The 16827-nt window shown below is 48.7% G+C and overlaps 1 protein-coding gene across 1 annotated transcript in view; it reads left to right on the forward strand.

Moving 5' to 3' along the window:
• The first annotated feature begins 5747 nt into the window (after positions 1–5747).
• RBMX2 (RNA binding motif protein X-linked 2) overlaps positions 5748–16827 on the forward strand; it is a 37444-nt gene continuing 26364 nt past the window's right edge. Inside the window, exon 1 of the mRNA XM_077283403.1 lies at positions 5748–5875. Coding sequence (XP_077139518.1) covers positions 5871–5875 — 5 coding nt within the window. The 5' untranslated portion in view covers positions 5748–5870. The remainder of the gene's footprint in view (positions 5876–16827) is intronic.

Below are 16827 nucleotides of genomic sequence, written 5' to 3' on the forward strand. Positions count from 1 at the left end.
TAGCTGTTGTAATGGCTACTAAGAAGGGCGTTTTTCAGGTACGTACTGAAATAGGCATGTCTTCTCTAAGAGTATAGGGATCTTTACAAAGAGCCCTAAGAACTAAATTTAAGTCCCAAGAAGGAACTAGCTGCCTCAAGGTGGGACGTAATCTCTGGATGGCCTTCACGAATCTAATTATCCACGGGTGAGAAGCCAATGGGTAATCCAGGAAAGTACTGAGCGCCGAAATCTGAACTTTAAGAGTACTTGGCCTAAGCCCCATGTCGAAGCCAGACTGTAGAAAATTCAAAACTCTAGGAACATCCAAGGCTCCCGGTATCCCGGCCGACCTGCCACTTTCTGTACAAAACTTCTTCCAAATTTTGTGATAGATGGCCGCAGTCACAGGCTTTCTACTAGCCTGGATGGTTGAAATTACTTTGTCCGACAGACCTCTGGCCTTTAAGATGTCCCTCTCAGGATCCATGCTGATAGATGTAATCTCCCTGGATCTTGGTGAAACACCGGTCCCTGATAAATGATGTCCTTCCATAACGGGAGTCTGATGGGGTTTTCCAACATCATGGCTCCTAACAATGGGAACCAGCTTCTTTTTGGCCAGTATGGCACTATTGTTATCACTGTTGCTTGATCCTCTTGAATCTTCCTGAGCACTGCTGGAATAAGTGCTATTGGCGGGAACGCATAAGATAGAGGTTCGTCCCACCTCTGACTCAGTGCGTCGACTGCTTCCGGGAAGTCTGAAGGGTTGAGGGAATAAAATCTTGGCACCTTCGAATTTTTCCTTGTAGCGAACAAGTCTATGCCAGGAGTTCCCCAACGGTGGCATAGTATTTGAAAAATGTTCTGATTTAATTCTCATTCTGTTGGAGACACCTTTCTTCTGCTTAGGTAATCGGCCAGAATGTTTTGAGATCCCTCTAGATGTACTGCTGTTATTGACAGGATCGTGTTTTCTGACCAAGCAAAAATCCTTTGAGCTAGATCTTGAAGAGCCTTGTGTCTGGAACCTCCCTGGTGTCTTAAAAAGGATACTGCTGTCACATTGTCCGATAGGATTTTTACGTGTCTGTTTCTTAGGCGGGGACGATTTCTTCTGAGGGCCTCCCAGACTGCGTACAATTCTCTGTAGTTTGATGACATCCGACTGATTTTTCTTGGCCACTCGCCCTGAAAGAACTCTCCTTCCAAATGCGCACCCCATCCCCACTGACTTGCGTCCCTGGTGATAACCACGCAGGGGGTTACGATCCAGGGAACACCTACTTTTAGGTTGTAGTCTCGAGTCCACCATTGTAGTGATCTTCTTACGTCTATTGATAGACGAAGTCTTTTGTCCAGGGATGAACGATGATGGTCCCATATTTTGAGAACTTGTTCCTGTAGTGGTCTTGAGTGTGCCTGAGCCCACCTGTCACAAGGGATGCAAGCTGTCATCTTCCCCAACATTTTCATGGCAGATCTTACTGTAACCGGACCCTTTAGGAATTCTAACACCATCTTCTTCATTGAAAGCCGCTTGACTTCTGGTAAAAAGGATTGTCTGGCTGTAGAGTCCAAGAGTACTCCCAGAAATATTTTCCGGGATTCGGGCCTTAGATGTGACTTTTCCCGGTTTACTACCCATCCTAAGTGCTCCAAAACCGTTATGACTCGATCTCTGTGTTTTAGCAGAATATCTTCTGTTCTTGCCACCACGAGAAAATCGTCTAAGTATGGAACTATCGTTATGCCTTGGTTTCTTAGGTAAGCCACCACCTCTGCTACCAACTTCGTGAAAATCCTTGGAGCCGATGCTAGGCCAAAGGGAAGGCATTGAAATTGGAAGTGGCAGGTTTGGTCCGGAAATTTCACCGAGAACCTCAGCAGGTCCTGAGATGCGGGATGTATTGGAACCTGATAATATGCACTCTTCAGGTCGAGAGTGCACATCACCGAGTCTTTGTTTATCAGATGGATAGTTGATTTTATAGACTCCATCCTGAATCTTTTGTACTTTACGTACATATTTAGAGGTTTTAAATTTATTATCGTTCGGGATTCTCCTGACAATTTTGGAATTGAAAAAAGAGACGAATAGTGACCTGAACCTATTTCTGGAGATGGAACCCGAACTATGACCTGGGAGCTGAATAGCTTTTGCAGGTCTGAGTACATAGGGGAGTTTGTGGTTACAACGGTTGGTGCGATACACCTCTGCGGTACCCGGGATATTAGTTCTATTTTGTAACCGTCTGCAATTATACCGAGGACATATCTGTTGTCTGAGATCAGACTCCAAGAATCTAGAAACCGACTTAATCTCCCGCCTATCCCTATGGCGTCATTGTCTTCTTTGTCTATAGCTTGAACCAAAAAGGGAACTTCTTCCCTTCCTGTTCTGAGTGAAGGAACCCCTGAAGGACCCCCTGCTGGGTCTCCATTGTTCTCTATACTCAGGCTGCCTGCGGGGGGGGGGGGGGAGGGGGGGGAAAGGGCCTTTTCCGAAAAAGCTGAAATTTCCTGGGTTTATCCTCAGGGAATCCTTTTTTAGTATCTGATGCAGATTCTAAAATGTCATCCAGAGCCTGACCAAAAATTTTGGACCCCGTAAATGGAATGGCGCATAATTTATTTTTAGATGCGTTATCCCCCGACCAAGATCTAAGCCAAATAGCCCTACGGGTCGCATTTGACAAAGAGCTATTTCTGGCTGCAAATCTAACGGACTCAGCCGAAGTATCTGCCATGAAAGCCGTAGCTGACTTTATGATAGGCAGGGAGGCAATTATATCTGCCCGCAGGGTCTTGTTAATCAAATGTTCTTCTAATTGTTCCATCCACAGAAACATGGATCTTGCTACTGACGTAGCTGCGATGTTAGTCTTAATCAGAGCTGCTGAGGTTTCCCAAGCTCGACGTAATAGGATGTCTGCCTTCCGATCCATTGCGTCCCTGAGACTTGAGGAATCTTCAAAAGGGATGGAAGTCTTCTTTGTAACCTTGGCTATGGGCACATCTACTTTCGGAATTTCTTCCCAAGTCTTGATTTCTTCGGGGTTAAACGGTAGACGACCTTTAAACTCACGCGACATCACCAACCTACGTTCCGCATCTTTCCATTCTTGGGCTATCATCCGACGAATGTGTTCGCTCACAGGGAAAACCGTCTGTTCCTGATGTGTGAGACCTCCAAACATCTGGTCTTGTCTAGATCTCAGCCGTGGTTCTTCCTTTATCTGCATAGTCTCTCTTACAGCTTGAACCAGCTGCTCCATGTCTTCCACTGGAAAATAATACTTTCTTCCTTGCTCTTGCTCTTCTTTAGGCAATTCTCCTTCTTCTTGATCTGAACCTCTAAACTCCAATTCTTCTTCTGAAGAATCATACCGATCTTCTTGGGCTACATCACTTCTGGGTCTCTTACGTGCCGGGCCTGGACTGGATCGACCGCTTTGAGACATTGAGGCTAAGGAGTTCTGGACCTCCTCTCGGATTAGGCTTCTCATTTCTGATAATAAAGAAGGTTGTTCCTCTCTGACAATCTTAGAGATACACGAGCTGCAGAGAGCTTTATTATATGTCTCTGGAAGCTTCGTGTTACATACAGAACACCTCTTAGACTTTGAAGATGCTTTTCCCGTCTTCTTTGTCAGAGGGAGGGGATTTTGGGTGGCCTCCTTATCCTTAAACATAAGAATAGGCACTGCTCAGTGTATGTGCAAATAAGAACGTCATTCTGCGCTCTGCGCACTTACCCTACGTTCACATTAGCGGCGGGCGCCGCAGCGGCGCCGCATGCGTCATGCGCCCCTATATTTAATATGGGGGCGCATGGACATGCGTCGCACTTGCGTTTTGCGCCGCATGCGTCGCTGCGGCGCCTGCGTCCGGGCGCAGAGGACGCAGCAAGTTGCATTTTTGCTGCATCCAACTTTGGGCCAAAAAGGACGCATGCGGCGCAAAACGCAGCGTTTTAGCGTGCGTTTTGCCGTGTTTTTGTTTGCGTTGTGCGCTGCGGCGCACAACGCAAATGTGAACGTACCCTTACCCCTGCCTCCTCACTTCTGGTCTCCATATCTTCTGTTGAAGGATATACAGGGTAAGTGTGTAATCTCTTAATCAAAATAAAGGATATAGCAGCTTCTGCTGCGCTCACCCTTAGTCTCCGGCATCAGGTGCGGTTCAATATGCTGACTAGCCCGGACTACCGCTGTACCGTGTCCTGCTGTCACTACAGTCAAATCTCGCGCCTTATCCTCCTTCACACAGAGGAATGCAGGGTGCACTATTGCAGTAACTCCGGGTTTATGTATGAATACTTCCGCGTTCCACCCAGTGGAACACACGCCGAATGCATCGCCTCCCCCCCGGATGTGACGTCACCTTACCTTGAGCCGCCACCGGAAGTGCTGTATGAACCTACTTCCGCGTTCCACCTCGTGGAACGCAAACCGCCGCCGGATCTTCTCCCTCCATGCAGGGACAGGAAAAACACTGAAGGAAAGGGGGTGGAGTGGGACCTTTTAACCTCTCGTGTTGTGTTTCCTGTCCCTACAAGGAGGAGGAGGACGTCCTCCTGCGTGCTGTCAGGGGGACGTCCTGGAAAAAGAAGGGGATCACCAAGAGAATTTTTTATGAAGTGTTATATAAGAATGCTTTTTATTGAAAACCACCACATACAAAAACCATTAAAAACATTTAAAAAATACACAACTCCGATTACAATCAAAAGAGTATGAGTCATACAAATGATGTGTACAATACACCAGAGTCCTACATGCCATAATATTTGATAGGTAACAAACCTCTAAATAGTAGTCCGATGCAAAGATTTGCAGATAAGAATAAATAAATGCAGGCTTGTAGCAATCACGAAATATATGCAAAATATACCTGCTGCTATCATATAGTAAGTTTTAGATGAGAGGGTTATACGAAACCAGTCAGCTGCAAGGACCTCATTAAGCATAGATTTAAATTATGAAGCTAACAAGTAATGTGTAAACCGCTGACACATAAGCAACATAATACCCTTATCACAATTACCAGATAATAATTTAGACCCATGTGGGTATAATGGTCCATAAAAAGTGCAAAAAAAAAGGCAAAATGAGGCATAAAGATTGAGAGACTGCCACTTGAGATACCAATGAACCAGTAAGACCAAATACTTTACCCTATTCTAAAGTCATGGTCGCCCCCCATCTGGCAGAACAGTCAGTCTCCCATAGACTTACATTGAGCTCGTTGTTCTGGCCGAGTATTTCAATTTGCTCGACCCGAGCACCCGAACATTTTAGTGCTGCTCACCCATCACTATTCCTCATTATTTCAACTACACATACAGAGCTCTCAGTTGCAGTTTCCTCTCCTTGTGTGCGATTTCACCTTCCCCCTCCCTCCTGCTAAACAGCTGTAACGTGAGACCAGCGTGCCAGCAACCTTATGGCTTTAAAGTGAAAGTACAAGTAGAAGCACACATACTATCAGCGTCCTGGGGACAACCTGCCATGTTCGGAATCCCTGCACATTGAGATTCCAGAAAACCGTGACCAAACCCGCAGTGTGTGAGCAGCGCCCAATATAACCGCACTACAAAACCCCTTCTCAGGAAAGGGTTAATATAGGAAGAAGCGGGACAAACACTGTGCCCACGTCCACGGGAGAAAACCCTGAGGAACAAGCACGGCGCAGCCATCAATGGGTGGCAGGGGAGGAACTTTGGAAGGAACAGGTGCTGCTACACTGACCCCTAGCGTCCTCCTGGTTCATTACACGCCAACACGCACAAGAACCCGTGGCGCTGTGACGTCATCCGCCAGGCGACCAACCTACTCTGCTCCTCCCAGCTGTGACCGCATTCTGTGCGACGGATCACAGCAGCAATGAAGTAAGTGTGTTTTGTGCCTTGTGTGTCGCCCGTCCGGGCAGAGTGTGCCCGCGCTGTGTTATGGCGGCTGGGCGCCGGTTGTGGTGGGGCAGCGGTGTCCTGCGCCTCATGTTCCCGCTCATGGCCTCCCCCATGGGATCTGTCACACGTCTCCCATCGGGCTTTTCTGTTTTTCTCCAGCATCTTGTCTTATAGACAGTAGTATGACTTGCAAATAAGTAAGTGCCCCCTACAGTCTATAGATTGTGGTAGATAATGGCGCCCTGCATGACGTGCTGCCCTCATTCACGGCACATGAGGCTGTGACGACGATGATGCCACGTGGAGGCTATTCTTATTGTAGTTCTGTGTATATTATAAAGGCTTCCCCATATACAGTGCTCCAGTACGCCCTCATATACAGTGCTCCAGTACGCCCCATATACAGTGCTCCAGTACGCCCCATATACAGTGCTCCAGGACGCCCTCATATACAGTGCTCCTGTACGCCCTCATATACAGTGCTCCAGTACGCCCCATCTACAGTGCTCCAGTACGCCCTCATATACAGTGCTCCAGTACGCCCTCATATACAGTGCTCCAGTACGCCCCATCTACAGTGCTCCAGTACGCCCCATCTACAGTGCTCCAGTACGCCCCATATACAGTGCTCCAGGACGCCCCATATACAGTGCTCTAGGACGCCCCATATACAGTGCTCCAGGACGCCCCATATACAGTGCTCCAGTACGCCCCATATACAGTGCTCCAGTACGCCCCATATACAGTGCTCCAGTACGCCCCATATACAGTGCTCCAGTACGCCCCATATACAGTGCTCCAGTACGCCCCATATACAGTGCTCCTGTACGCCCCATATACAGTGCTCCAGTACGCCCTCATATACAGTGCTCCAGTACACCCTCATATACAGTGCTCCAGTACGCCTTCATATACAGTGCTCCAGTACGCCCCATATACAGTGCTCCAGTACGCCCCATATACAGTGCTCCAGTACGCCCCATATACAGTACTGTACACCCTCATATACAGTGCTTCAGTACGTTCTCATATACAGTGCTCCAGTACGCCCCATATACAGTGCTCCAGTACGCCCCATATACAGTGCTCCAGTACGTTCTCATATACAGTGCTCCAGTACGCCCCATATACAGTGCTCCAGTACGCCCCATATACAGTGCTCCAGTACGCCCCATATACAGTGCTCCAGTACACCCCATATACAGTGCTCCAGTACACCCTCATATACAGTGCTCCAGTACGCCCCATATACAGTGCTCCAGTACGTTCTCATATACAGTGCTCCAGTACGTTCTCATATACAGTGTTCCAGTACGCCCCATATACAGTGCTCCAGTACGCCCCATATACAGTGCTCCAGTACGCCCCATATACAGTGCTCCAGTACGCCCCATATACAGTGCTCCAGTACGCCCCATATACAGTGCTCCAGTACGCCCCATATACAGTGCTCCAGTACGCCCCATATACAGTGCTCCAGTACGCCGTCATATACAGTGCTCCAGTACGCCCCATATACAGTGCTCCAGTACGTTCTCATATACAGTGCTCCAGTACGCCCCATATACAGTGCTCCAGTACGCCCCATATGCAGTGCTCCAGTACGCCCCATATACAGTGCTCCAGTACGCCCCATATACAGTGCTCCAGTACGCCCTCATATACAGTGCTCCAGTACGCCCCATATACAGTGCTCCAGTACGTTCTCATATACAGTGCTCCAGTACGTTCTCATATACAGTGCTCCAGTACGCCCCATATACAGTGCTCCAGTACGCCCCATATACAGTGCTCCAGTACGCCCCATATACAGTGCTCCAGTACGCCCCATATACAGTGCTCCAGTACGCCGTCATATACAGTGCTCCAGTACGCCCCATATACAGTGCTCCAGTACGTTCTCATATACAGTGCTCCAGTACGCCCCATATACAGTGCTCCAGTACGCCCCATATACAGTGCTCCAGTACGCCCCATATACAGTGCTCCAGTACGCCCCATATACAGTGCTCCAGTACGCCCCATATACAGTGCTCCAGTACGCCCCATATACAGTGCTCCAGTACGCCCCATATACAGTGCTCCAGTACGCCCCATATACAGTGCTCCAGTACGTTCTCATATACAGTGCTCCAGTACGCCCCATATACAGTGCTCCAGTACGCCCCATATACAGTGCTCCAGTACGTTCTCATATACAGTGCTCCAGTACGCCCCATATACAGTGCTCCAGTACGTTCTCATATACAGTGCTCCAGTACGTTCTCATATACAGTGCTCCAGTACGCCCCATATACAGTGCTCCAGTACGCCCCATATACAGTGCTCCAGTACGCCCCATATACAGTGCTCCAGTACGTTCTCATATACAGTGCTCCAGTACGTTCTCATATACAGTGCTCCAGTACGTTCTCATATACAGTGCTCCAGTACGCCCCATATACAGTGCTCCAGTACGTTCTCATATACAGTGCTCCAGTACGCCCCATATACAGGTCCTTCTCAAAAAATTAGCATATAGTGTTAAATTTCATTATTTACCATAATGTAATGATTACAATTAAACTTTCATATATTATAGATTCATTATCCACCAACTGAAATTTGTCAGGTCTTTTATTGTTTTAATACTGATGATTTTGGCCTACAACTCCTGATAACCCAAAAAACCTGTCTCAATAAATTAGCATATTTCAACCGTCCAATCAAATAAAAGTGTTTTTTAATAACAAACAAAAAAACCATCAAATAATAATGTTCATTTATGCACTCAATACTTGGTCGGGAATCCTTTGGCAGAAATGACTGCTTCAATGCGGCGTGGCATGGAGGCAATCAGCCTGTGACACTGCTGAGATGTTATGGAGGCCCAGGATGCTTCAATAGCGGCCTTAAGCTCATCCAGAGTGTTGGGTCTTGCGTCTCTCAACTTTCTCTTCACAATATCCCACAGATTCTCTATGGGGTTCAGGTCAGGAGAGTTGGCAGGCCAATTGAGCACAGTAATACCATGGTCAGTAAACCATTTACCAGAGGTTTTGGCACTGTGAGCAGGTGCCAGGAAGCATGAAGTGCTCCAAAATCTCCTGATAGCTAGCTGCATTGACCCTGCCCTTGATGAAACACAGTGGACCAACACCAGCAGCTGACATGGCACCCCACACCATCACTGACTGTGGGTACTTGACACTGGACTTCAGGCATTTTGGCATTTCCTTCTCCCCAGTCTTCCTCCAGACTCTGGCACCTTGATTTCCGAATGACATGCAAAATTTGCTTTCATCAGAAAAAAGTACTTGGGACCACTTAGCAACAGTCCAGTGCTGCTTCTCTGTAGCCCAGGTCAGGCGCTTCTGCCGCTGTTTATGGTTCAAAAGTGGCTTTACCTGGGGAATGCGGCACCTGTAGCCCATTTCCTGCACACGCCTGTGCACGGTGGCTCTGGATGTTTCCACACCAGACTCAGTCCACTGCTTCCTCAGGTTCCCCAAGGTCTGGAATCGGTCCTTCTCCACAATCTTCCTCAGGGTCCGGTCACCTCTTCTCGTTGTACAGCGTTTTCTGCCACATTGTTTCCTTCCAACAGACTTACCATTGAGGTGCCTTGATACAGCACTCTGGGAACAGCCTATTTGTTGAGAAATTTCTTTCTGGGTCTTACCCTCTTGCTTGAGGGTGTCAATGATGGCCTTCTTGACATCTGTCAGGTCGCTAGTCTTACCCATGATGGGGGTTTTGAGTAATGAACCAGGCAGGGAGTTTTTAAAAGCCTCAGGTATCTTTTGCATGTGTTTAGAGTTAATTAGTTGATTCAGAAGATTAGGGTAATAGGTCGTTTAGAGAACCTTTTCTTGATATGCTAATTTATTGAGACAGGTTTTTTGGGTTATCAGGAGTTGTAGGCCAAAATCATCAGTATTAAAACAATAAAAGACCTGACAAATTTCAGTTGGTGGATAATGAATCTATAATATATGAAAGTTTAATTGTAATCATTACATTATGGTAAATAATGAAATTTAACACTATATGCTAATTTTTTGAGAAGGACCTGTACAGTGCTCCAGTACGCCCCATATACAGTGCTCCAGTACGCCCCATATACAGTGCTCCAGTACGCCCCATATACAGTGCTCCAGTACGTTCTCATATACAGTGCTCCAGTACGTTCTCATATACAGTGCTCCAGTACGCCCCATATACAGTGCTCCAGTACGCCCCATATACAGTGCTCCAGTACGCCCCATATACAGTGCTCCAGTACGCCCCATATACAGTGCTCCAGTACGCCCCATATACAGTGCTCCAGTACGCCCCATATACAGTGCTCCAGTACGCCCCATATACAGTGCTCCAGTACGCCCCATATACAGTGCTCCAGTACGCCCCATATACAGTGCTCCAGTACGCCGTCATATACAGTGCTCCAGTACGCCCCATATACAGTGCTCCAGTACGTTCTCATATACAGTGCTCCAGTACGTTCTCATATACAGTGCTCCAGTACGTTCTCATATACAGTGCTCCAGTACGTTCTCATATACAGTGCTCCAGTACGCCCCATATACAGTGCTCCAGTACGCCCCATATACAGTGCTCCAGTAGGCCCCATATACAGTGCTCCAGTACGTTCTCATATACAGTGCTCCAGTACGTTCTCATATACAGTGCTCCAGTACGCCCCATATACAGTGCTCCAGTACGCCCCATATACAGTGCTCCAGTACGCCCCATATACAGTGCTCCAGTACGCCCCATATACAGTGCTCCAGTACGTTCTCATATACAGTGCTCCAGTACGTTCTCATATACAGTGCTCCAGTACGCCCCATATACAGTGCTCCAGTACGCCCCATATACAGTGCTCCAGTACGCCCCATATACAGTGCTCCAGTACGCCCCCATATACAGTGCTCCAGTACGCCCCATATACAGTGCTCCAGTACGCCCCATATACAGTGCTCCAGTATGCCCCATATACAGTGCTCCAGTACGCCCCATATACAGTGCTCCAGTGCGCCCCATATACAGTGCTCCAGTGCGCCCCATATACAGTGCTCCAGTGTGCCCCATATACAGTGCTCCAGTACGCCCCATATACAGTGCTCCAGTACGCCCCATATACAGTGCTCCAGTATGCCCCATATACAGTGCTCCAGTATGCCCCATATACAGTGCTCCAGTACGCCCCATATACAGTGCTCCAGTACGCCCCATATACAGTGCTCCAGTACGCCCCATATACAGTGCTCCAGTGCGCCCCATATACAGTGCTCCAGTGCGCCCCATATACAGTGCTCCAGTACGCCCCATATACAGTGCTCCAGTACGCCCCATATACAGTGCTCCAGTACGCCCCATATACAGTGCTCCAGTACGCCCCATATACAGTGCTCCAGTACGCCCCATATACAGTGCTCCAGTACGCCCCATATACAGTGCTCCAGTACGCCCCATATACAGTGCTCCAGTACGCCCCATATACAGTGCTCCAGTACGCCCCATATACAGTGCTCCAGTACGCCCCATATACAGTGCTCCAGTACGTTCTCATATACAGTGCTCCAGTACGTTCTCATATACAGTGCTCCAGTACGCCCCATATACAGTGCTCCAGTACGTTCTCATATACAGTGCTCCAGTACGCCCCATATACAGTGCTCCAGTACGCCCCATATACAGTGCTCCAGTACGCCCCATATACAGTGCTCCAGTACGCCCCATATACAGTGCTCCAGTACGCCCCATATACAGTGCTCCAGTACGCCCCATATACAGTGCTCCAGTACGCCCCATATACAGTGCTCCAGTACGCCCCATATACAGTGCTCCAGTACGCCCCATATACAGTGCTCCAGTACGCCCCATATACAGTGCTCCAGTACGCCCCATATACAGTGCTCCAGTACGCCCCATATACAGTGCTCCAGTACGCCCCATATACAGTGCTCCAGTACGCCCCATATACAGTGCTCCAGTACGCCGTCATATACAGTGCTCCAGTACGCCGTCATATACAGTGCTCCAGTACGCCCCATATACAGTGCTCCAGTACGCCCCATATACAGTGCTCCAGTACGCCCCATATACAGTGCTCCAGTACGCCCCATATACAGTGCTCCAGTACGCCCCATATACAGTGCTCCAGTACGCCCCATATACAGTGCTCCAGTACGCCCCATATACAGTGCTCCAGTACGCCCCATATACAGTGCTCCAGTACGCCCCATATACAGTGCTCCAGTACGCCCCATATACAGTGCTCCAGTACGCCCCATATACAGTGCTCCAGTACGCCCCATATACAGTGCTCCAGTACGCCCCATATACAGTGCTCCAGTACGCCCCATATACAGTGCTCCAGTACGCCCCATATACAGTGCTCCAGTACGCCCCATATACAGTGCTCCAGTACGCCCCATATACAGTGCTCCAGTACGCCCCATATACAGTGCTCCAGTACGCCCCATATACAGTGCTCCAGTACGCCCCATATACAGTGCTCCAGTACGTTCTCATATACAGTGCTCCAGTACGTTCTCATATACAGTGCTCCAGTACGCCCCATATACAGTGCTCCAGTACGCCCCATATACAGTGCTCCAGTACGCCCCATATACAGTGCTCCAGTACGCCCCATATACAGTGCTCCAGTACGTTCTCATATACAGTGCTCCAGTACGCCCCATATACAGTGCTCCAGTACGTTCTCATATACAGTGCTCCAGTACGCCCCATATACAGTGCTCCAGTACGCCCCATATACAGTGCTCCAGTACGCCCCATATACAGTGCTCCAGTACGCCCCATATACAGTGCTCCAGTACGCCCCATATACAGTGCTCCAGTACGCCCCATATACAGTGCTCCAGTACGCCCCATATACAGTGCTCCAGTGCGCCCCATATACAGTGCTCCAGTACGCCCCATATACAGTGCTCCAGTACGCCCCATATACAGTGCTCCAGTACGCCCCATATACAGTGCTCCAGTACGCCCCATATACAGTGCTCCAGTACGCCCCATATACAGTGCTCCAGTACGCCCCATATACAGTGCTCCAGTACGCCCCATATACAGTGCTCCAGTACGCCCCATATACAGTGCTCCAGTACGCCCCATATACAGTGCTCCAGTACGCCCCATATACAGTGCTCCAGTACGCCCCATATACAGTGCTCCAGTACGCCCCATATACAGTGCTCCAGTATGCCCCATATACAGTGCTCCAGTACGCCCCATATACAGTGCTCCAGTACGCCCCATATACAGTGCTTCAGTACGCCCCATATACAGTGCTCCAGTACGTTCTCATATACAGTGCTCCAGTACGTTCTCATATACAGTGCTCCAGTACGCCCCATATACAGTGCTCCAGTACGCCCCATATACAGTGCTCCAGTACGCCCCATATACAGTGCTCCAGTACGCCCCATATACAGTGCTCCAGTACGTTCTCATATACAGTGCTCCAGTACGCCCCATATACAGTGCTCCAGTACGCCCCATATACAGTGCTCCAGTACGCACCATATACAGTGCTCCAGTACGCCCCATATACAGTGCTCCAGTACGCCCCATATACAGTGCTCCAGTACGCCCCATATACAGTGCTCCAGTAAGTTCTCATATACAGTGCTCCAGTACGCCCCATATACAGTGCTCCAGTACGCCCCATATACAGTGCTCCAGTACGCCCCATATACAGTGCTCCAGTACGCCCCCATATACAGTGCTCCAGTACGCCCCCATATACAGTGCTCCAGTACGCCCCATATACAGTGCTCCAGTACCCCCATATACAGTGCTCCAGTACGCCCCATATACAGTGCTCCAGTGCGCCCCATATACAGTGCTCCAGTGCGCCCCATATACAGTGCTCCAGTACGCCCCATATACAGTGCTCCAGTACGCCCCATATACAGTGCTCCAGTACGCCCCATATACAGTGCTCCAGTACGCCCCATATACAGTGCTCCAGTACGCCCCATATACAGTGCTCCAGTACGCCCCATATACAGTGCCTACAAGTAGTATTCAACCCCCTGCAGATTTAGCAGGTTTACACATTTGGAATTAACTTGGCATTGTGACATTTGGACTGTAGATCAGCCTGGAAGTGTGAAATGCACTGCAGCAAAAAAGAATGTTATTTCTTTGTTTATTTTTTTTTTTAATTGTGAAAAGTCTTTTCAGAGGGTCATTTATTATTCAACCCCTCAACCCACCAGAATTCTGTTTGGTTCCCCTAAAGTATTAAGAAGTAGTTCAGGCACAAAGAACAATGAGCTTCACATGTTTGGATTAATTATCTTTTTCCAGCCTTTTCTGACTATTTAAGACCCTCCCCAAACTTGTGAACAGCACTCAAACATGGTCAACATGGGAAAGACAAAGGAGCATTCCAAGGCCATCAGAGACAAGAGCGTGGAGGGTCACAAGGCTGGCAAGGGGTACAAAACCCTTTCCAAGGAGTTGGGCCTACCTGTCTCCACTGTTGGGAGCATCATCCGGAAGTGGAAGGCTTATGGAACTACTGTTAGCCTTCCACGGCCTGGACAGCCTTTGAAAGTTTCCTCCCGTGCCGAGGCCAGGCTTGTCCGAAGAGTCAAGGCTAACCCAAGGACAACAAGGAAGGAGCTCCGGGAAGATCTCATGGCAGTGGGGACATTGGTTTCAGTCAATACCATAAGTAACGTACTCCACCGCAATGGTCTCCGTTCCAGACGAGCCCGTAAGGTACCTTTACTTTCAAAGCGTCATGTCAAGGCTCGTCTACAGTTTGCTCATGATCACTTGGAGGACTCTGAGACTGACTGGTTCAAGGTTCTCTGGTCTGTTGAGACCAAGATCGAGATCTTTGGTGCCAACCACACACGTGACGTTTGGAGACTGGATGGCACTGCATACGACCCCAAGAATACCATCCCTACAGTCAATCATGGTGGTGGCAGCATCATGCTGTGGGGCTGTTTCTCAGCCAAGGGACCTGGCCATCTGGTCCGCATCCATGGGAAGATGGATAGCACGACCTACCTGGAGATTTTGGCCAAGAACCTCCGCTCCTCCATCAAGGATCTTAAGATGGGTCGTCATTTCATCTTCCAACAAGACAACGACCCAAAGCACACAGCCAAGAAAACCAAGGCCTGGTTCAAGAGGCAAAAAAACAAGGTGTTGCAGTGGCCTAGTCAGTCTCCTGACCTTAACACAATTGAAAACTTGTGGAAGGAGCTCAAGATTAAAGTCCACATGAGACACCCAAAGAACCTAGATAACTTGGAGAAGATCTGCATGGAGGAGTGGGCCAAGATAACTCCAGAGACCTGTGCCGGCCTGATCAGGTCTTATAAAAGACGATTATTAGCTGTAATTGCAAACAAAGGTTATTCCACAAAATATTAAACCTAGGGGTTGAATAATAATTGACCCACATTTTTATGTTTAAAATTTATAAAAATTTAACTGAGCAACAAAACTTTTTGGTTTGTAAGATTTATGCATCTGTTAATAAATCCTGCTCTTGTTTGAAGTTTGAAGGCTCTAACTTATTTGCATCTTATGAAACCTGATAAATCTGCAGGGGGTTGAATACTACTTGTAGGCACTGTACAGTGCTCCAGTACGCCGTCATATACAGTGCTCCAGTACGCCCCATATACAGTGCTCCAGTACGTTCTCATATACAGTGCTCCAGTACGTTCTCATATACAGTGCTCCAGTACGCCCCATATACAGTGCTCCAGTACGCCCCATATACAGTGCTCCAGTACGCCCCATATACAGTGCTCCAGTACGCCCCATATACAGTGCTCCAGTACGCCCCATATACAGTGCTCCAGTACGTTCTCATATACAGTGCTCCAGTACGCCCCATATACAGTGCTCCAGTACGCCCCATATACAGTGCTCCAGTACGCCCCATATACAGTGCTCCAGTACGTTCTCATATACAGTGCTCCAGTACGCCCCATATACAGTGCTCCAGTACGCCCCATATACAGTGCTCCAGTAGGCCCCATATACAGTGCTCCAGTACGCCCCATATACAGTGCTCCAGTACGTTCTCATATACAGTGCTCCAGTACGCCCCATATACAGTGCTCCAGTACGCCCCATATACAGTGCTCCAGTACGCCCCATATACAGTGCTCCAGTACGCCCCATATACAGTGCTCCAGTACGCCCCATATACAGTGCTCCAGTACGCCCCATATACAGTGCTCCAGTACGCCCCATATACAGTGCTCCAGTACGCCCCATATACAGTGCTCCAGTACGCCCCATATACAGTGCTCCAGTACGCCCCATATACAGTGCTCCAGTACGCCCCATATACAGTGCTCCAGTACGCCCCATATACAGTGCTCCAGTACGCCCCATATACAGTGCTCCAGTACGCCCCATATACAGTGCTCCAGTACGTTCTCATATACAGTGCTCCAGTACGCCCTCATATACAGTGCTGTACGCCCCATATACAGTGCTCCAGTACGCTCTCATATACAGTGCTCCAGTACGCCCCATATACAGTGCTCCAGTACGCTCTCATATACAGTGGTCCAGTACGCCCCATATACAGTGCTCCAGTACGCCCTTGTATACAGTGCTCCAGTACGCCCTTGTATACAGTGCTCCAGTACGCCCCATATACAGTGCTCCAGTATGCCCCATATACAGTGCTCCAGTAGGCCCCATATACAGTGCTCCAGTACGCCCCATATACAGTGCTCCAGTACGCCCCATATACAGTGCTCCAGTACGCCCCATATACAGTGCTCCAGTACGCCCCATATACAGTGCTCCAGTACGTTCTCATATACAGTGCTCCAGTACGCCCTCATATACAGTGCTGTACGCCCCATATACAGTGCTCCAGTACGCTCTCATATACAGTGCTCCAGTACGCCCCATATACAGTGCTCCAGTAC

This window comes from Ranitomeya variabilis, chromosome 2 (assembly GCF_051348905.1).
Source record: "Ranitomeya variabilis isolate aRanVar5 chromosome 2, aRanVar5.hap1, whole genome shotgun sequence".
Classification (NCBI taxonomy): Eukaryota; Metazoa; Chordata; class Amphibia; order Anura; family Dendrobatidae; genus Ranitomeya; species Ranitomeya variabilis.